This window comes from Notothenia rossii (genome assembly GCF_949606895.1).
Source record: "Notothenia rossii genome assembly, chromosome: 6".
Taxonomy (NCBI): Eukaryota; Metazoa; Chordata; class Actinopteri; order Perciformes; family Nototheniidae; genus Notothenia; species Notothenia rossii.
Genome location: NC_136909.1, coordinates 10,078,409 through 10,100,529, shown reverse-complemented (window position 1 = coordinate 10,100,529; position 22,121 = coordinate 10,078,409). Strand labels below are relative to the sequence as shown.

Sequence of the window (22,121 nt, the reverse complement as noted above, 5' to 3'; positions counted from 1 at the left end):
AATCTGTTTTGTTACCAAGTAGGTTTGCAAATATGAGGAAGTTGCTTTGATGTAAATGGTGAGTTTAACAAGACACAGAAAGTAAATAAGAAAGTATAGTATAGTACTTTTATAATAAAATATATAGACAGTATATACACAAAATACAAATATATAAGAAAAATAAAGACAATATTTACACAAAATATAATTTTAAATATTTTTGCAGTGTGGCATTGGTACCTTGAATACCTTTTCCACCACTGATCATTTATAATACTTATCATGAATTCTCAATCTCATGCATCTCAAGGGCTCATCACTGTTTTTGCCCGACGAGCAATGAACGCATCATCACTTCCTCCCTCCAAGCCGCGCCTGGTTTCTCTCGGTGGGACAGAGGGGCTGAGCGACGGACGGACGACAGCCCATCAGCAGAAAAAACACCATGTGAAGAGACGCTATAAAGAAAGGGACAAGGAAAGAAGACTTGAGAACTTATTTGTCTCTCCACCACCGGGTCAGCGTTTCTAAAGGCTCTGCAGAGAGCGAATGGACAGAGCGGGAGAGGAGCAGTCTCACCCACGGTACGTCCCGGACATTGTGTCTGTCTGTCAACGCTGGGGGTGGAGGAGGACTCACCGGGGAACACTTTAAATATAGGTTTGCTTTTTATATAGTAAACAGGCTCTGTATTCGGGTTATTACGTTACTAAAACGTGCCAGTTGTTTTTTGTGTGTCCATGCTAACGGTTAACAGTTGTAAACGGTGCGTTGCCAACGTTACGTTTCTCAACGATTAAGTTACCTTGACTGTCAAAGTGTAGAAAAGCCACTTTTATCAGAACCAACATCTGTTTTAATATCTCTAACTTAACCTTCTGTTCATGTGTTATCCTTTCGCTTTTTTGTAGTGATAAGTGTGCTATAGAGTATAGACAGCGTTGGAAAGTAACTAAGTACATTTACTGAAGTACTGTTGTACTATTTTGACATGTTTCTACTTTACTTGTAGTTCCATTGAATGCTTCTTTATACTTCTACTCCACTACATTTCAGAGGCAAATATTGTACTTTTTACATCTATTTAACACTCACAGTTACTTTGTACACGTAAAACACATTATATGCTGATAAGGTATATTGCAGTACAGTATTACTATCTACACAGTATTTTATAGTATCTGCATTTGGTCCACATTGACGAACTACAATACTAACATTATTTGGCATATATAAAAACATGAACATATAATAAACATAACAATATAATACTATGAAAAGATCCATTATGCTTAACAAGTTATTTTAATTTTGATACTTGAAATACATTCAGCTGATAATTCATCTTTACTTTATATTATTCTGAAATAGGCCATTGTGCAGCACGAGTACTTTTTGTACTTTAAGTATATTTTGATGCTAATACTTTTACTCAAGTAAAGGATCTGAGTACTTCTCCCATCACTGGCTATAGACTACCCCGAGGGGACCCTTACAAATATAGTGTTTCTATATCGTTAAGAAAAGTGGAGGGCCAAAACAATAACCATTAATTAACATTAGTGAGATGATGCTCCCTCAATCAATGCTCTCTTACTACTGTACTGTAAGTGTGTTTGTGTTGTTGTGACAGCGCTGTGTCAGCTACAGTTTTGTGTTAATAAAGTGAACACGTGGCTTAATGTTTTGTTACACTGCCAAACTATATGGTTTACACCAAAGGAATGAGATGGTCTGTCCCGCTTTGACTCCAGTGTTTCCCCCCACATCTGTTTGAGATTCAGTAGCTCTGAAATCAGAGAAATATGAGAGTGAGGGAGGCAATAAGTGCACCCTTGCTTATGTTGAAGCAGAGCAGCTGTGAAGCCTTCTGATGGGTGTAATTCTCATGTTCAATATTCTTATTCTCAACAGTTACAACTAAGATGATTCAATACCAGACAATGACACAAAATAATGGCAGCAGCAGTCACCATCTTGTGCCAATTGTGAGCTCTTATTCTGTTCAATGTACTCCTTTAATTGTCTCATTCTTTGATAATGCTATTGGGAATGATTCCCGAGCATCAAGAGTTCCTCGTAACACATGTGATTCAATGGTAAAATAGACATCAATTTTTCAATCCAAAGTAAAATAGCAGGGGTGTCTTCATCCAACCATTGTTATAATTTTGTGAGGCTTGGAGCGTACAAAGCATTTCCAAGAATGTAATCCCGGGACACAATTATATGGATTTAGAGTTTCATTTCCAGCATTCAAATACCCCCAAGGTAAGTGAGTCCACAACTCTTTCATGCTCTGACAGTTCACTTAGTAGCAGGCCCTCTTTTATGGTCAGGAATGTGAATAAAAACATCGCTTGAGATACGCTTATAAAGACTAATGTCTGGGGGGGGTCATCTCATCACAGGGCTCCCGTCTGAAGCAGTGCAAAGGCCGTGAGAATATGAACATCTAAAGGAAAGACCGCCTGTCTTAAAGACATTCCAGTTTAGGTTGAGATGGAGACTGAAGAGCTTCTGGTTCAGACAGAGACACTGTGATGGATGATGCAGGTTGAAGTGTGGGAACAAGCTGCTCTTGACCATGGCTCTTACTGCGTAGATCACTGAGCCCCTTGTTGAGCAGCTCTTGATTGTACATTGCTTTGTTTATCAGTTGAAGAGGTTTGTTGTGCTCTGGGCTAAAATGATGAAAAATTGGCTTGGCAAGACAATGGACAATTGCAAGTGTGTCTGTCAGTGGATGGATCGTGTGACTGTGAACCACTGATACCCACTCGGACAATTTAGAGCCTGAAACTCATCACTTTCAGTCAGGGTGTCTTTGGTTTAAAGGAGCCTGTTTTAGACAATTGTTGCAGTTTCTCACTTTTAACCACCTCGTAAAACTGTCTCATTCATCAAGTGATGCGGCCAGAATCCAACACGGGAAATCTAAAACTTGCTGACTTGTTGTTGATGTAGTAGCAGGCTGTAGTGTTAATAAAGTGCTACAGGCTGTTTGTCTTAAAGAAAAGTGCCATTTAAGCCTTTTCTCCCGCAGTGTCATTTCCTCTACCCCTGCGTGTTTGCAGGTGTCTGTCCATTTGACCTTTCTATGTGTGTGTGTCCATGGCTTCAATGTGTGCTATCTCCCCCAAGTGTGTATTATTATAAAGTGTGTATGGATCGGGCTGGTGCACTCTCCTCTACTGTAATTGGTGCCATCTGTTTTGGCCGTGTTAACATAGTGTAAGGAATGTTGCGATCCATTATTCACCTCCTTCTTTTCTGTGGACAGGAGCAGCCAATGTCACTCTGCCTGAGCCAAACAGCCAGGGAATGTGCCCACTGTTTCTGATTTGAAGTCAGTGTGTTTAAGAGCCACACCCAGGATCTTAACCTGGAGGTCCAGCAGCGAGGTGCTCCGAGGGTTATTGCTGTTTCCCTAGAATCATCCTTTTCATCCTTCGCCCCCTACGGTTTTTACTGTCCCGTTATGCTCTCTTGAAGGTCTTCTTCCTCGCTCCTGACATCTTTAGTCTGAACTCTTCTCTGTTAAACTCCTTTGTTTGTCTCATCCACTTTATTTTACTACTCAACCAGCTTACTTGCCCACAGTTTCTGCTTTAAACTTTGTGTTATTATTAATTAATTGTGATTACTTCAGCCCAAAAGGCCGTTAAAACAATGTTATTATCTGAAGTTATTACCCAATAGGCAATAGACCTTCGAGGATGTTTTTTTTTCGAATAGTTTGGAATCACCGTCACTGAATCCATATTAGGGATTCACATTTAATCAAACTTAAATACGTATTTTTTACAGGCAAAATACGTGTAAGTATTATTCTGAATTCGGTATTGTGGTGGGCAGAAATGTCCCGCGTTTTCTAATGACCTAATCAAATATATTTTCATGGTACAAACGCTCTTAAAAAAGTGATCAATCCCTCCAATATTGTGAATCGTATCCCAATTGTAATATCACAAACAATTATGTTTTTTTCTCCCAATTCTTGTAGCCCTGATCCACATCGTCCTCTTCCTCTCCTCAGGTAGCAGACACGGATACCATGCCGACGAGCGATGGCCCCAGCCGCTTCCCGGTCTTTGTGGCCCCGCCCAATGGAAACCCCCCGAGGCCCCCGGGTTATGTCCCCGTTCGGGTGGCTCCAGTGCGCTCGCCACATCCTGCCAAAGCTCCCCCACCTCCACCGATGAAACCTCTCGGCCCCCCGCCAGAGAGACGAGCCACGTTCAACCTGTCAGAGGAGAACCAGCGCAGGGAGCGTGACCAGAACCTCCAGAAGAAAAAAAACAGCTTAATCTGCTTCGGAGTGTCCATGGGGGCTTTCTTCCTCACCCTCATTCTTGTTCTCAGTCTCTCAAGTGGAGACATTTTAGATGGTCAGTTTTCAAATGTTATGTTTTTTTGTTTCTTTTTATGTCTTTATGTTACCAATGGCCTCCTGAATTTAACGTAGGAGATTAATTAAGTATATCCACTGTCACCGATTGGTCGTGTTTGCAGAAAACTGTCCGGACCACGACCTGTCCCTCAGCAGCTGGAGCCCAGGCCACCAACCAGAGAAGGCTGTTATCGTCAGGAGTGGACATCTGTTTAGGCTGGAGTCTTCTGCTACCTTCCATTCAATAACCATCCAGTCAGGAGGTGAGCACACAGCAGCATTGATGGACGCACGTTTATTAAATAAAGTCACATTGTTTAGGAGTTCAGGTTCAGCTTTTTGATGATTCTTCGCTATTTTCGTGTCATCCACACAAAATGCTAAATCTTATGGGATTTAAAATATATTTGCATCGGTGAAACATTTTATTTCAGCCAATTCTTTAAAGATCCCATGACATGGCCATTTCTACTGATCATAATTCCATTGTTGAGGTCTACTATAGATTTACATTGTTCAATGTTCCAAAATCACATTGGTTTCTCATACAGCATCTCTGTAAAGTATGTGTATTCACTCTCTGTCCTACACGGCTTGTTGGAGCTCCTGCCCCCCCCTCCCTGTGAGCCCAGTGTGCTCTTATGTGTGTTTATGTGTTACAATGGCGTTTGTTAGCAACCAGAAAAAATGACACCAGTAAGGACAAACAGATGAGAATGCTGCGTGGGGTCTGGGTGCCGTGTTGGCGGGACGTTGCGGGGCTCGCTGCTCCGCCCTTTGAGGCTCGAGGAGCGGACAGTGTGAGCTGGATTACTGGTGTCGTTTCCTGGTTGCTGCGTGGGGTCTGCGAGACACCGAAATGTCACAGGGTGTACTTTGAGGGTTTGTGTCTCTGCAGACGGTTTACATGCATAAAAAGCTACATAACACACAAGGGGACGGGTAATAACCGGAAAAGCATGACATGTGACCTTTAAATAAAACATTGCTTTTCATAGTCCTTCAGAGATCAACATAAATGGAGGTCATTAAAACAAATATCTCCTTTATGTCCTCTTAGACAAAAAACAAGAGCCCATAGTTCGTCCTTTCACGCCAGAGTCTGTCCTCTGGAGATGCAATAAACCTTCCAGTCTCTAGGCATGACTGCACTGGGATATTTTTCTCTTGTCTAAATTATATTTCATATTAAGTTCTACTCTGTAGTTATTCTTTATGAAACTTCACCTAAAGAATTTGTGTATCAAATATCAACTGACAGTTTTTAATTAAAAAAAGTATGCTCTTAGCTAGGGATGTCCCGATCACCTTTTTTTGCTCCCGATCCGATTCCGATCATTTGATTTTGACAATTTGCCGATACCGATTTTTCCCGATCCGATCTTTATGCAATGCATTAAGAGAAAAAAAAGCATTCAAGTTGACCCTTAAGGTTATTTTTTTATTTAAATTGGATATTCTATCCAACATGGATATAGCTTCTTTCTTTCACAGCAGCATTGGATCAGTTCAGTTGTGCAGCATTGGATCAAAACAAAATAAAGCTTATCAGTACTCGTTAGCTTACTGCTACAATTAGACACTGTGCCCTGCCCACTCTGTTGCCAGATTTGAGAGAAATAAGCAACCAGGTCTCTGAAAACAAGCCCCAAAGAAGCAACACATACATGATGTTGTGTCATTTGAAACCAAAACTAAGGCCTCAGGATGACTTTAAGACTTGAAAATGGTCATTTTTGTTTTGTAACATTGAATACAAATTTTTTAATTTAATTTTTTTTTTTTTTTTTTTTTAAATCCGATCCCCGATTTTTTTGTCCCGATTCCGATCTTTTGAAAATCACGGGATCGGCTCCGATCCCCGATCACGTGATCGGATCGGGACATCTCTACTCTTAGCTCTTAGTCTTCAAAAAAATACAAAATAAATCTGGAAACTGAACGACCAATCGTTCAAGTAAAGTAAGGGTTTCAACTCCTCAGCCCAGAGAGGACAAAACAAACATTTACATCTGATTGAACTCATCTTTTTTGGATGAGTCGATGTAACATAAAGCACAAATAACTCATATTGTTTTTCTCTGCCTCTTCCCAGGTAAGGTCGTTTTTGCAGACAACGCTGACGGCTCCAAAAACATCACCCTGAGGACCCGCCACATCCTCATAGAAGATGGTGGAGCCCTTCACATCGGGGCTCCCAAATGTCGCTACCGTTCCCGCGCCACAGTTGCCCTGGTGGGTCGCTCCGATGACAAGGCGGTCGCTGCAGTGCCCGGCATGGGCCGCAAGTTCATAGGTGTGATGGGCGGTGGGACTCTGGAGCTTCACGGTGCTGAGAGGGTGTCCTGGTCTCTGCTGACCCGAAGTGTCCCGGCCTCCGGTCTGAACACGGGGGGTTACTCCTTCCTGCGAAACTTCAGCAGAGGCATCAACCTGCGCGTGGTGGACCAGGACACGGCTGCTGTGCTGCTGTGCGAACGCTACGACACGCACGACTCCCGAAATGACAGCCGGCGGCTCACCCAGTTGCTGCGGACCCTCCCCGAGGGCCGCATCGTCACGCTGGCTGTGGGAGACTCGGCTGTCAAAAGTCTTCTGGACGAAACTAAGAAGGCCATTGAAGAGAAGCTCGGCAGCAGCTTCGTCTATGATCTCAAATACAGGTAGATTGAATGAATTATTATTATCAAAACGTTGACTTTTAATTAGGTGTATAATGTCAATACGTTTCACATAATTGTATTAGGTTAATGCAGGGGTGCCCACACTTTTTTGGCTGGTGAGCTACTTTTGAAATGACCAGCTCACCGAGGTCTACCAACCAAAAATAAAAACCCAAATGGCAAGGGTTGCTGAATAACACGTTTTATTTTTACATTGGATAACTACAATAGGGCTGCAACAAACGACTAATTTGATTATCGATTAATCTATAGATTAATGAAACGATTAATCGACTATTCGGACTACTACTGTGTGCCTTGCACAATTTCTCAAACGCTCTTATTTAGCCATCAACTTTTAGATTTAGTTTGAGGTTGTTTTAGGCATGTGAAAACTAACAATGAAGACAATAAAGATGAATACTTGATTCAAAAATACATATATTATTAAATTAACTTAACAAATTGTGAACAAAATTAACATTGCTTTTTATTTGAATTAAATAAATAATATTTCACATCAAAAGAAACAACAATGTTTTAACAAATCTTATTAAATAATCTGATGACAGAACTGGAAACAGAATAGCTGAAACTTTAACAAAATAAATAACTCAGTTACCTCTAATCATTAACCCATGTTTGTATAATGTTATTAACTCTGTGTGTTGCTGCTAGCATACATAACACCTGACGTGGAAACGTTACTCGTGGATGGAGCTACAGAGCTACTAGAAAGACAGTCGAACCCGGTGCATTCCTCCGTCTGAATGTGGTGCACTTTTGCTAAATGTTTAGACAAATTGCTCGTGTTACCGCCCTTACATGCTAAACACTTTTGGTGACGAGCATTGTCCACCTCAAGACGGGTAACATGTAACCACACCTTGGAGCGCTTCTCTCCACCATCTCTGCCCCGCCCCCTTGCAAACAGACGGGGGAGAGAGAGATCTCTTCTGGATTGGAAAGGTCGAAAATACACCGACCATAGACGCATTTGTTTGTCTTTTTACATGTTAGAAACGAGTTGGCGACACTAAGACTAAGAGATAATGTTTGTGTAGCAATAATACATGACCTTTCTCTTTCTCAACTCGCTACTCGGAGGGAAGTCGCTGTCACATGCCTTGTGAACACTCCGATAATGCCTCTCCACGTTACCTTTCTTTGGCAGAGCGACGCTTGCTTTACAAATAAGGCAAATAACCTTTGAATGTGACATCACAAAAAAACATTCTCTGGTATGTCTTTAGCTTTTTGCTCGTTCCCGCACTCATTTTGTTGTTTGTCTCTCCCGGCACTTGACTGATTTTGTATCGCTTTGCATTCTGGGTTAACAGACTGGAAAGCGATAGGTCGCTTTTTCTGTCAATCAAGTAAACTCCTGAATTAAGTGGCAGGGAGGAGGCCAAGGGAGCAGGGATCAAAACCTGTTTTGTCTATTTTAACGGAGCTGGATTTTTTATTTTTATGAATGACTCGCGATCTACCAGTATTGCCCCCGCGGTCGACGTACTGGGTACCTCTGGGTTAATGAAAGCAGTCATTTTAAGTTGAACCTAATATTTAAACGTACTATTATTACTTTAAACCAGGGGTGTCAAACTCAAGGCCCGCGACTTCATTTTATGTGGACCCACAAGAGCTTGCAAAGAATATAATATGTTTGTTATACGGTTACATGGAGATTTACAGAAGCACGTTGCCCATTGATGGAGCACAATGCATCTCAAATTTGAATTATTTCTCAGATTTGACTTTTTTTCTTCGAAATATGCCTTTTTTCTCAGAATTTGCCCTTTTTCCCAGATTTGACTTTTTTTTCAAAATGTCACTTTTTTTTTAAATCGTCACTTTTTTTTTTAAATCGTCACTTTTTTGGGGGATTTTTTTTTTTTTAAATCATTTGTGACATTCTCACGGAAGAGATTTGCAATTATTTGCCCTAGACTTCTGCTTTCAGACCTAGTTAGTTATGAAGTTATTATCTTATCCGATAATAATCCAATGCAGAGGCAATGATGTAATATAATACATTATATATTTATATATGTATTTGTATATAGTCTTAAAGTTACAACCGGCCCTTTGAGTGCAACCCGTGATGAAATTGAATTTGACACCCCTGCTTTAAACTAACCTAATACAGTAATGTAAAAGCTGTCTACGTAATACATTTGAAGTCAACGTTTTAGTTTTCCAGTATAGACTTGTTAATGGTGTTTTTTCAGTAATAGTACTTATAGTTTTTGTTGCCCTGACGAGCGTGTCTGTATACAAATATGTGCGAGTGGGGTTGTTCCCCTGCTGTGTTGGTTCTCCATGGTGTGTTGTCTTTGTTAGTGTTTGGGAGTGTTTGTTTATTCTTGGTCTCCTGGGGCTTATAAAGGCGGTTAATGTGTTTTTCTTCCTAAGACCCCACACTTTATGGAGTGAGAGCAGCAGCATTCTGTTTCTGTCCATCCTCCCTGGAGAATGTCCTCTTTCATCTATGTCTCTTTTCATTTGTAATGTTCCCTTGAATTGTTTTGAAGTTGTTTCTCTTCCTGTTTTTGCTATATCATGTTCTGCCTGAAAAGGAAGCACGTACAGGATAATGGGCTCAGGGTCAAAGAGTTTCCAGGATTTGCGCAAAATGTGGCGATCCAAGAGATTTTATGTTTATAATGAAAATTGACGGATACTAGGTTTGAGGGTCACCCTATCCACATAGCCCGACTTTACCTTACATAGGGTTAGGGTTAGGGTTAGGGTTAGGGTTAGGGTTACATTAGGTCTTCTGTTACCGCCACTCAAACATTTATTTTAAAGTGTTTAGCATTTCTCTCAGTTATTTGTAGCTCAGGCTGGTCTTGTCCTTGGTTGACTGAAAAGCCAAGTGCTACGCCATATTCTCCAGTGTCACATTTCACCTACGGGCTGGGTGCCAAGTCTTTAAACAAATCTCAGATGGATCACACAACCAAGCCCTGCATACAGTATGTTCGGAGGTGTTTGTGGTGTGTGTGTACCAATAAGTTAACAGTAGGCACTCTCTTCTTATCATGTCACTTTTATTGGAGTGGGGATTTGAGGCTTTCTGTGGATTTGCCTGTGGTTGTGAGGAAACACATGGCACACATTTTACGAGAGAGCATGCAGTTTAATGTCTCGTTAAAGTCACTTAATGTTAGGCTGAGTGGTTTTAGCCTGAAAGAGTCAGGTGGTAAAGGCATGTGACCTTGAGGAGCGTCTTGATGGAGTGTCGATGACTTAATGACTGTTATGGCGTGTTGTGAACAAACAGCAGGGAATGTACCTGAAACTGATTTGTGTTGCTTGTTTGTTCCAAGCTTTTTGTTAATGTGCGTTAGCTGTAACACCTGGGTGTGTTTTAGGACGGACAAGCGCAATATTCAGTTAGCACAATATCTGGAAAAGGCTAAATATGTGAAAATATCAGAATACTTTACCGTATTGTAGGGCTGCACGATATTGCAAAAAACTGATATTGTGATATTTTTTCCCCCTGCGATATATATCACAATATGAACAAAATACAGGAATTGAAGAAAAGACCGTTTTTTTTGTCCGCAAACCATCCTTTCTTGAACTTTAATGCTATACAATTGGTATTTTTCTAACTATATTTAACCGGACGAAGGATTTTAGTCACGGACGTCTGGATCTTAAATGATCAGAGCAACAAGCTGAGCTAGCTCGGTTAGCAGCGCCGAACTGCCCTGGAGAAACACATGAAACGACTTTACTCAGTGTTTTTACCTTTAATCACGGGGTCCGTTTGCTTTGGAGATTTGATTGTGATTGGTGGTTTGCTGTGCATGCAGAGCCTGTCACTCAAGTACCCCTGACATGAGAGCCGAGCGAGTTTTCCTTTTGTAGCAAGCAGCAAAATAATTGTAACATGACGTGTTTGAGTTCATTCGCCTACTTAATATCGCACGTAAAAAAAAAGAACGTCCTGCGATGTGAATATTGCGCATGCGCATATCGCGTATAAATCGTCACGACACGATATATCGTGCAGCCCTACCGTATTGTGAAGCTGCAGAGAGGTCCCAGCTACAGACTCAATTGAAAAGAAAACTATATGTTTGGTATAGATTCTTTAAAAAAGTTACGCCATAATCATTTATATAATTTGTATTAATGATAATGTGAATCATTTTTACATCTAATATCGCGTATATTTTGCAATTGCAATATCAGTCGAATGAATTACAATCAGTGTATTTTTTCAAATTGTGCAACCATAGTGCCTTTTCATAACCCTCGTGATATATATAGTAACTTATGATTGATTTTAAATAACCATTAAGCCACATTTCAGTCTGAATACCCCTGATTTTAGACTCATCTCAGCATCAACCCTCCTTCCTGCCCTTGATAAACGTACGGCTTGGCTCCTGCCTCGTGTCCGTTGACCTTCTCCACCTTTAATCTTTGTCTCTCAGGAAAACACTCAAACTTAAACACACGTGATCATGCCGGTCTGCGTTTGCTATTTCCTGTAAAACAATGAGGTTGTTAAAATGCAAGTGGACATCAAATCAAGGATTTATGGGGAAAGGAAGAAAGTGAAATGAGCGCTGTGTCTGCACACGTCACACACTGGGCCGCAGTGAAAGTGGAGCCCAGATGGATCCTGTTTGTGTGTCAGTGGGGTGTCCAATCACATCCCAGCGGCTCTTTCATCTACCAGAGGACGTGTGTAGGTTGTAGTAATGCCAATGAAAGCAATAATTATGAACAGATCAATATTTACACAGGGTTTGTTGGAGTTGATAGCATCGCAGACTACTGTTAATATTCAGGGAGACTTTACAAATTCAATTCAATTCAAAACCTTTATTTATCCAGGTGAAACCCCATTGAGCTAATGGCTAAAGTTGCTAGCTTCACTGGAGATAACATCTTATTTATTATAAAGCTGAATTTGTTTCACTGAACATGAATATGTCTTTTGGCTTGTTTGGAGTTATTCCTTAAAAGCTAACGACATGACATTTAAAACCTCCAAGGCTACACGTGTCATCCTTTAGGTCATACACCCTCTAAAGCACACCCAATCCCTTTCCCCACCCACACCCTTAAGCTCCTCTGATCAAATGATTCCAGCCTCTCCTTCTCATTTAATCATTTTAATCATTCATTATACATTTGTTCACATTCCTGCGTTATCAGATAGTTTGCAATGGATTGAGAAGAGAGGCTTTGGAGTAAAAAAATAAAGAGTTGGATTTGAATTCCGTTTGAAATGTGGCAGGTACGCCCCGGCCCCTTAATCCTCTGAGACACTCTTTCTATTTCTCGTTTTTTCCCCCTTTCCTTTTGTATAATTTATTTCATGATATCCAGTGGCCCCGTCCCAACCTGCGCTAGGATCACTGCAGACATTTGCTGTGCCTTCAGGGCAATACAACAGTGACTTATTTCAACTCAAACACAGGGTAACATTTTGCAGTTCCCGTCACACCCTCTATCGGACCAGCTGTCTCATCTGTAAGATATTACCATCACTGGATTTGAATGTCCTGTTTACATTTTCAATCACTGAGACTGGGCCGCTACCTCTGGTGCTTCCACTCGAGACTGCAGTTACATCAGCAAAGAACCAGTAGGGACCGTTGACTAGGGCTGCTCAATGAATCACAATGTTATTGATATAATAATTCAATATCCAAATTGCAGGGAGAACAATATTTGTTAAAAGGATGAATTAAGTTTGATGGTGCTCTAGTTATCCCAGCCCATTCACTTTATTCCACTGTCTTATTTTATCTACGTTTTTATTTGTTATGGATCCACTTTAAAAAAACATATTATTAATATTGTGATAAACCTTTAAAGCAAAAGCAGGATTCGGATGCTTTGATGATTCTTTCCTCTTACATCGTAAATCACATCACAATTGCAAAACCTCTCAAAATAATCGCAATAAGATTTATTTCTCACAAATCTTGCAGTGCTGCTGCTGCTGCTGGTGAATCTGCCGTTTAAATGCTGAGCCAAGCGACTTGATAATAAACCTTTAATAACTGGTTTGCTTTTACTTTCCACGACAATTATTTTCATCATTCAGAAAGAATGTGTTTCAAAGCTTAAGCCCTGAATCTGGTCCATATGTTGTTCTTTGATGACCATGTGTTAAACTAGTCTACGTATTAGGGCTGCTCAATTAATCGTATTTTAATCGCAATTACGATTATGGCTTGCAACGATTACGAAAACAACGTAATGGAAATATTACGATTTGTTTTGTATTATTATAATTTTTTCTATTGGTTTTTCAGTTGAGTTATGGTTAAAGTTCAGGGTAATCAACTGTTAAAAACATGCTGTTCACATTTTTTTCTCCAATAAATGGATGTTTTCAAAGTAAATGGATAATCGTTTTTAATAATCCTGATATCAATTATTGACCCAAATAATCGAGATTATGATTTTTGCCATAATCGAGCAGCTCTACTATGTATTGTGATTTCTGAAAATGACTTCCTCTCCTGACGGCGTCTCTCCCCTTGTCCCTCTGCTCTCTCCCCCTGGCCCTCTGCTCTCCCCCCTTGGCCCTCTGCTCTCCCCCCTTGGCCCTCTGCTCTCTCCCATTGACCCTCTGCTCTCTCCCCTTGGCCCTCTGCTCTCTCCCCTTGTCCCTCTGCTCTCTCCCCTTGGCCCTCTGCTCTCTCCCCCTGGCCCTCTGCTCTCCCACCTTGTCCCTCTGCTCTCTCCCCTTGGCCCTCTGCTCTCTCCCCTTGGCCCTCTGCTCTCTCCCCCTGGCCCTCTGCTCTCTCCCCTTGTCCCTCTGCTCTCCCACCTTGTCCCTCTGCTCTCTCCCCTTGGCCCTCTGCTCTCTCCCCTTGGCCCTCTGCTCTCTCCCCCTGGCCCTCTGCTCTCTCCCCTTGGCCCTCTGCTCTCTCCCCTTGGCCCTCTGCTCTCTCCCACTGGCCCTCTGCTCTCTCCCCTTGGCCCTCTGCTCTCTCCCCTTGGCCCTCTGCTCTCTCCCCTTGGCCCTCTGCTCTCTCCCCTTGTCCCTCTGCTCTCTCCCCTTGGCCCTCTGCTCTCTCCCCTTGTCCCTCTGCTCTCTCCCCCTGGCCCTCTGCTCTCTCCCCCTGGCCCTCTGCTCTCTCCCCTTGTCCCTCTGCTCTCTCCCCTTGTCCCTCTGCTCTCTCCTCTCGGCCCTCTGCTCTCTCCCCTTGTCCCTCTGCTCTCCCCCCTTGGCCCTCTGCTCTCTCCCCTTGTCCCTCTGCTCTCCCCCCTTGGCCCTCTGCTCTCTCCCCTTGTCCCTCTGCTCTCCCCCCTTGGACCTCTGCTCTCTCCCACCTTGGCCCTCTGCTCTCCCACCTTGTCCCTCTGCTCTCTCCCCTTGTCCCTCTGCTCTCCCCCCTTGGTCCTCTGCTCTTTCCCCTTGTCCCTCTGCTCTTTCCCCTTGTCCCTCTGCTCTCCCCCCTTGACCCTCTGCTCTCCCCCCTTGACCCTCTGCTCTCCCCCCTTGACCCTCTGCTCTCCCCCCTTGGTCCTCTGCTCTCTCCAGGCAGGCGTGGGCTCTGGTCTCGGTGGTGGGTGGAGGAAACGCTTCATGCTCAGAGGACGTCAAGGAACATGAAAACCACAACACAGGAGGAAGAGCTCTGGCAAGGCGCAACTTCACCACCGTCGATGGAGTCGACTTCTCCGTCACCGCCTACAGCGAGTGGAAGACCGGTGAGCTTAGGATTGTAGCTTTTCAAACAGCCGTAAGAAAATATCCAGCAACGGTCCATCTTTTTGAGTTTAACTTAATGTCCTGTTGTGGAGGCAAGTCTAAGCTATAAACAATAATACTAAGCTGTCCAAGTCACATGGACAGGTTCCCCTGGCTTTGAAGTGGTAAAGGCTTTGGAGAAGGCCGACTGCTTAACAGATCAATCATCTGAACATGAAAGACATTCTTGTGCCTGAGTAGGTGACGGGGGTTTTGTTACTATGACTTTATGACAAATACCAGGTCTACTAGAACACCCACTGTTTAATTTTTTTGCGGGCATCCTTGTGCACACCTAATAATATTCACTTTGACAGTCAGTGAGTCACTCAACTCTCAAGTGAACAATTATAATGAACTAGTGTAATCAAACTGGTTTACTATTATTTGGTGAGATATTGCCCTCTGCGACTAATACCTGCTCGACACACTCATATCATTTATTTTCATTGCTTTACAAAATCTCTCAGTGCTTATCAAACTATTCAACAGCAACATTCTTCATTTCTATTCAGTGTAAATAAATGAATTCTCTATGCATGCAGAAGAAACAAATCCCATTTTAATATCCTTTTTTCTCCTTTATCCCCATTCTGTTTCCTACCCTTTTGATTGGAATTAAAAATGAATGGGCTGATCCTAGTGTAATATTATTTCCGCGAAATGTGTTATGAAAGAAATTCTATAATATAATCAAAAAGGCACCAAAATTCTGTCCTACATGATTTCAGTTTTCCTATCTTCCTTATCTTCCCCAGGCTTCCCCATCACAGGCTTCCAGGTGGATGCTGTGGACCAGGTGCTGCTGAACCTGCAGGATGAAGTGCAGCAGACCTGGCAACCCGGGGATCAGATTGTAGTTGCCAGCACAGACTACTCCATGCATCAGGCGGAAGAGTTTACCTTGTTGCCCTGCTCTCACTGCAGCAGCAGGCAGGTCAGGATACAAGGTGAGTCGTGTGTGTGTGTGTGTGTGTGTGTGTGTGTGTGTGTGTGTGTGTGTGTGTGTGTGTGTGTGTGTGTGTGTGTGTGTGTGTGTGTGTGTGTGTGTGTGTGTGTGTGTGTGTGTGTGTGTGTGTGTGTGTGTGTGTGTGTGTGTGTGTGTGTGTGTGTGTGTGTGTGTGTGTGTGTGTGTGTGTGTGTGTGTGTGTGTGTGTGTGTGTGTGTGTGTGTGTGTGTGTGTGTGTGTGTGTGTGTGTGTGTGTGTGTGTGTGTGTGTGTGTGTGTGTGTATATAAATCTGATTATCAGATTTGCTTCTAATCCTCAGAGACCTATAATTTCCTGTTCAGCTGTTGCAGCAATATAAGATAAGAGCAGGCTAGAAAGAGGCTGCCAGTTTATGTTTTTTTTAATAACCTCATCTTATAATAACCACGGTGGTTTTGAAACATCACCTCTGCGTCACATCCTTCCTTTTTCTTCTGCTTCTCCAAAGACTTCTAAAATAAATCTGTTAGTTAGTTTTTGTCCATCTCCCCATCAATATGTTTCCTAACGTCATTCCTCTGTTGACATCAAGCGCCAACTCCCTTCCTGCAGATAAGGGCGTGTTTGTGTGCCTAGATTTAGTTTTTCTGCCGTGACCGGAGCGTCGCTGTGTGTTATCATTGGCTGCTGCAGCCCGTGGGCACTGCATCATCAACAGTTGATTATTTTGTGTTCATATGTATTTGATTACTTTTGCTTTACTGTAGTACATTTGTATTATTTTGGTTGGTTGGTTTTGTAGCGTGGGTAGTCGTTTGCTTTCTGGCATACTTCCTGTGACCGACAGTTTCCAGAAATAAAATACCTTAGTTGAGCTTAAATGTCACTTCCTGTTTGCTTTAACACGTCACATTAAGCTGGTATTTTACTGAAAGGGTTTGAGTCTATGAAAAAAGGTTCCACAAGAATCAAGGGCTAATTTGTGTTATGTTATTCAGCTAAATTAAATTACTTGTTTAAGTTTTCATCTGCTTCATTTGAAATAAATAGAATGCAATAATTGACATTTGTAATTATACTAAATAATCCGGTTTGTCCAATTATGCACCAGATTTTCCTGTAAAGTGTCAGTTAGTCGTAGCATATGACCAATAATCTACCTGTGTGTGTGTGCCCAGGGAAGCCTCTGTATAACCACGTTGGAGAGATCTTAGACGGGGTCGACATGCGAGCCGAAGTGGGTTTGCTCTCCAGAAACATTCTCATCTACGGGGAAATGGAAAGCTCGTGCTACGGAAACAACGCGTGCCAGTTCTTCAGCCACGACACCTACGGAGGCCATATAAAGGTGCGTCTTTGTGTGTGTGTTTGTGTATGTTATAGCACCGGCCCTTGTATAAACTATATGTCTGTATTTGCTAATGTATACGTCTGTAATTTTCAAAATGGCTTTACACGCTCATTTAAGGGCTGGTGCACGAATCAGCTTGACAGTTTCCAGAGTGCAGAGCTAAAATGATCATTCGTTCTATGTCTAAGTGCTCCTTAATTAAAAGGGATTATTCATTTTTTTCTACTTCTCATTCTCTCACTTATTCTCCTCTTTGCCTCTTCATCTCAAGTGTTTATTTTATTTAACATCTAAAGACAACTTTACATTTCATTACATTTCATTTAGCTGACACTTTTATCCAAAGCGACTTACAATAAGTGCATTCGACCAAGAATATACAACCTTGAAGAAAGCAGAATCATATAAGTACATCAGGTTTCATAGAGCCAAAACATTTCAAGTGTTCATTTGTGAAATAGGGGGGACAGGGCCAGACCAGCTGGGTAAAGAGTGCGTCCTAGCCATCATTTATTCAGGAGTTTGATGGCTTGCGGGACGAAAGACAGCCTAGATCTGTTATTTTTGAAATAAGGGGCACGATATCTCCGCCCGGATGGCAACAGTTCAAAGTGAGAGGCAAGAGGGTGCCTCAAGTCACTCACAATATTGTGTGCCAATTTTAAAACTCTGTCCTTGTATAAGCATTCTATATTAGCCAATGAGATTCCTGTCAATTTACTGGACGATGTTATGGCCCTCCTGACTGACTTTTTCTGTGCCTCACTTGCGTTGCCGAACCAGCATATAATTCCGAAGGAGAGCACACTTTCGATAAAAGCATGATAATAAGTGCTTTGTTAGTAATTCTATCACTCGAAGTGGATTCGAAAGAGATGAGTTTTCAGTCTGCGTCGGAAGATGTGTAAGCTTTCTGCTGTCCTGATGTCAATGGGGAGCTCATTCCATCATTTTGGAACTTGGGTCCCCCTCGCAGTGCGGGTGCAGCGAGCCGTTTGGCTGATGCAGAGCGGAGTGCACGTGCTGGGGTGTACGGTTTAACCATGTCCTGGATGTAAGAAGGGCCAGATCCATTCGCAGCATGGTACGCCAGATAAATGAGTGTCACACAGGGCTATAACTGGAGCATCAGGTCCACCTTGACCTACATGGATATATAAAGGCAATGAGTTCACTTTAATTGAATTAATGATGGTCCTATTTCATTCACTTTGGTGGCAAAAACACAATAACATTCCTTTGGCTCTATGTAACTGACCCCCTTTGTGCTGGAGGAAATAAATCCTCCTTCCTTGTTTCTTTCCACCAGTTTTTACAACTTAAACTCTCGGACTATATTACACATTCTGCCTCCAAACCGATTGAACTCTCATGCCTTAAGCTTAAACAACAGTGCAATCACATGTATAGCACTCGGCATTCATTGCATATTTTACTCAATGTCACGCAACTCCAAACTGGACATGGATGTAAAAACATGTTTGGCAGACGTTTTAACAGTTGTGTTCATATGTATGCATATATGAATGCAAGAACTCATCTATGTGTTTCCTTGCATTGATGTTCTGTGTATACATCAAGTATTCATATCTCGAGGCATCATCTGCAGCATATATAGTGTGTGTGTGTGTGTGTGTGTGTGTGTGTGTGTGTGTGTGTGTGTGTGTGTGTGTGTGTGTGTGTGTGTGTGTGTGTGTGTGTGTGTGTGTGTGTGTGTGTGTGTGTGTGTGTGTGTGTGTGTGTGTGTGTGTGTGTGTGTGTGTGTGTGTGTGTGTGTGTGTGTGTGTGTGTGTGTGTGTGTGTGTGTGTGTGTGTGTGTGTGTGTGTTACAGTTAGCTGGAAGCATTGGCCAATACCTCCCTAACAGGAACCAGACTTTGGGAATTATGCCATGCCCACAGAAAACCTCCTAGAGAGCATTGTGCTGCATATTTGTTGTATTGAATTAATAATTGTTTCATGTTTGACTTCTTTTGCTCCCCAGTCCATGTGGGGTTTTGGATGTGTGCAATATGTGTTTAGTTTTTGGTTTAGCTTCTATAACTCGCATATCTTAATCATCAAGAGGAGCATCAGTGGTGTTGTTTGACTCACTGGAGCAGTTGTATCACAGACAAACACAGATAATTGTACTGTAGACCGTAATGGGACCACATTGGTAGACAGTGAGCTTTCTCTTGGGGCATCATTTGAACCTTGTGCTGGCCTCCACAAAGCCAGTGAGTTTCCTTTAGCGGTTTAAAAAAGGCTCTTGAATTATTTTGAGTTTTGACCCTTTTCCTTTCTACCAAACATGGGCAGATCTTGGGTAACTTCTCATCCGTGCATCTGTCCCACGTGGAGCTGAAGAACATGGGCCAGCAGGGCGAGATAGGCAGCTACCCGCTCCACTTCCACATGTGCGGGGATGTGGACCAGAGGGGGGGCTACCGGGAGCCCACCTACGTCGACGGACTCTCCATACATCACTCCTTCTCCCGCTGCGTCACCATCCACGCCACCAACGGTCTGCTGGTGAGTAAAGTGTGTATGTGTGTGATGAGCAATTCTTCAATGTTAGAGATGACAAAGAAAAAACAGCTGTCATTACATTGAATCACAGAACAGCTCTCACTAATAAGTACCAGATGCTGTTGAATACTCATCAATTGCAGCCTGTTTCCTCCTTCCTTTTTCTTCCCCTCCCTCTCATTCTTTTCCTTAATCTCGCCCTTCAAACCTGAGATACACTATTTTGCAAAAAGTGTTTTCAACAAATGTAAATGTTTTTAGGTTTAACCCTCCGGTATCATTCGATTTGACAACGCAAATGAGTCATTCGAGACAAAAATGTCCACTGCCAAAAACTTCCGACCTAATCAAAAATACCAAATATTTAATCATTTTCAGGGTTTTAACCCTTTAAATGCCATTTTGAATACATACAATTGCATTTTTTTCATGATAAAAACAGAGAAAAGTTATTTTCCTTATAGAGAGGCGTAGTCACGCCCACCTACTTCCGACCCATGGGACCTTATTTCGGAAAAAGTATGTATTGAAGTCAATGGGGAGAGAAAGATTATCTTTCGATCACGTTTGAATTGTGCCACGAATTACACATATGATGTTTGTCAATCATAAAAAAGAATTTCTGTGTCAAAAAAATCACAGTTTGTCGTAAAACTGTTGAAATATACAGGACTGTCTCAGAAAATTAGAATATTGTGATAAAGTTCTTTATTTTCTATAATGCAATTAAAAAAACAAAAATGTCATACATTCTGGATTCATTACAAATCAACTGAAATATTGCAAGCCTTTTATTATTTTAATATTGCTGATTATGGCATACAGCTTAAGAAAACTCAAAAATCCTATCTCAAAAAATTAGAATAGTTCCTCAGACCAAGTAAAAAAAAAAGATTTATAACAGCAAAACACAATCAAACATTTGAAAATGTCCATTAATGCACTCAGTACTTGGTTGGGAATCCTTTTGCACGGATTACTGCATCAATGCGGCGTGGCATGGAGGCAATCAGCCTGTGGCATTGCTGAGGTGTTATGGATGCCCAGGATGCTTCAATAGCGGCCTTTAGCTCATTAGCATTGTTGGGTCGGGTGTCTTTCAGCTTCTTCTTCACAATACCCCACACATTCTCTATGGGGTTCAGGTCAGGGGAATTTGCAGGCCAATCGAGGACAGTAATGCCATGGTCAGTACACCAGTTACTGGTGGTTTTGGCACTGTGGGCAGGTGCCAGATCATGCTGGAAAATGAATTCCTCATCTCCATAGAGCTTTTCAGCAGACGGAAGCATGTAGTGCTCTAAAATCTCTTGGTACACAGCTGCATTTACTCTGGGCTTGATGAAACACAGTGGACCAACACCAGCAGCTGACATGGCTCCCCAAACCATCGCTGACTGTGGGAACTTCACACTGGATTTCAAGCAACTTGGATTTTGCTCCTCTCCAGCCTTTCTCCAGACTCTGGCGCCTTGACTTCCAAATGAAATACAAAACTTGCTTTCGTCTGAAAAGAGGACTTTGGACCACTGTGCAACTGTCCAGTGCTTCTTTTCCTTAGCCCAAGTCAGACGCCTCTTCCGTTGTCTTGAGTTCAGAAGTGGCTTGACCATGGGAATACGGCTATTGTAGCCCATTTCCCGGACACGTCTGTGAACAGTGACTTTTGATACCTGGACTCCAGCTTCAGTCCACTGTCTTTGAAGCTCCCCCAAATTCTGGAAGCGACTCTTCTTCACAATGCTGTTAAGGCTGCGGTCATCTCTCTTGGTTGTGCAGCGTTTCCTGCCACATTTCCCCCTTCCAACAGACTTTTTCTGGATGTGCTTTGAAACTGCACTCTGTGAACAGCTTGCTCTTTGAGAAATTTCTTTTTGTGTCTTACCCTCCTGATGGAGGGTGTCAATGACGGTCCTCTGGACAGCAGTCAGATCAGCAGTCTTCCCCATACTTGTGATTTAGTTTACTGAACCAAGCTGAGTGTTTTTCAAGGCTCAGGAAACCCTTGCAGGTGTTTCGAGTTAATTAGACGATTCAAGTGATTCGTTGAACACCCTACTAGTATACTTTTTCATGATATTCTAATATTTAGAGATAGGATATTTGAGTTTTCTTAAGCTGTATGCCATAATCAGCAATATTAAAATAATAAAAGGCTTGCAATATTTCAGTTGATTTGTAATGAATCCAGAATGTATGACATTTTTGTTTTTTGAATTGCATTACAGAAAATAAAGAACTTTATCACAATATTCTAATTTTCTGAGACAGTCCTGTAAGACTATGAAAAATATGCAACTAGAAAAACTACAAATCCCAGAATCCCGGTCCCTTGTGTGTATGTACAGCTCTCAACATTCCCAGACTTGGAGTGATTTTCACCTCTTTTAATACTTTTCGCCTCATTCTGAAAGAAAGAAGTGAAATGTGTCAACGTGACGGCCATCTTGGTGTGTGCTGTGAGATGGGAGATGTAGTTCATTGAGTGGTTTCACACAAAAAAAAGTGTTACTTCACAGTTTTACGACACATTTTGATTTTTTTGACTTGC

At 42.1% G+C, this 22,121-nt stretch overlaps 1 protein-coding gene across 1 annotated transcript in view; it reads left to right on the top strand.

The window, feature by feature from the left end:
• Nucleotides 1-350: 350 nt before the first annotated feature.
• Nucleotides 351-22,121, top strand: part of cemip2 (cell migration inducing hyaluronidase 2) — a 40,413-nt gene continuing 18,642 nt past the window's right edge. Inside the window, 8 exon segments of the mRNA XM_079690471.1 lie at nt 351-566; nt 3,989-4,373; nt 4,498-4,638; nt 6,471-7,038; nt 14,570-14,739; nt 15,538-15,729; nt 16,887-17,056; nt 19,361-19,573. Coding sequence (XP_079546597.1) covers nt 4,040-4,373; nt 4,498-4,638; nt 6,471-7,038; nt 14,570-14,739; nt 15,538-15,729; nt 16,887-17,056; nt 19,361-19,573 — 1,788 coding nt within the window. The 5' untranslated portion in view covers nt 351-566; nt 3,989-4,039.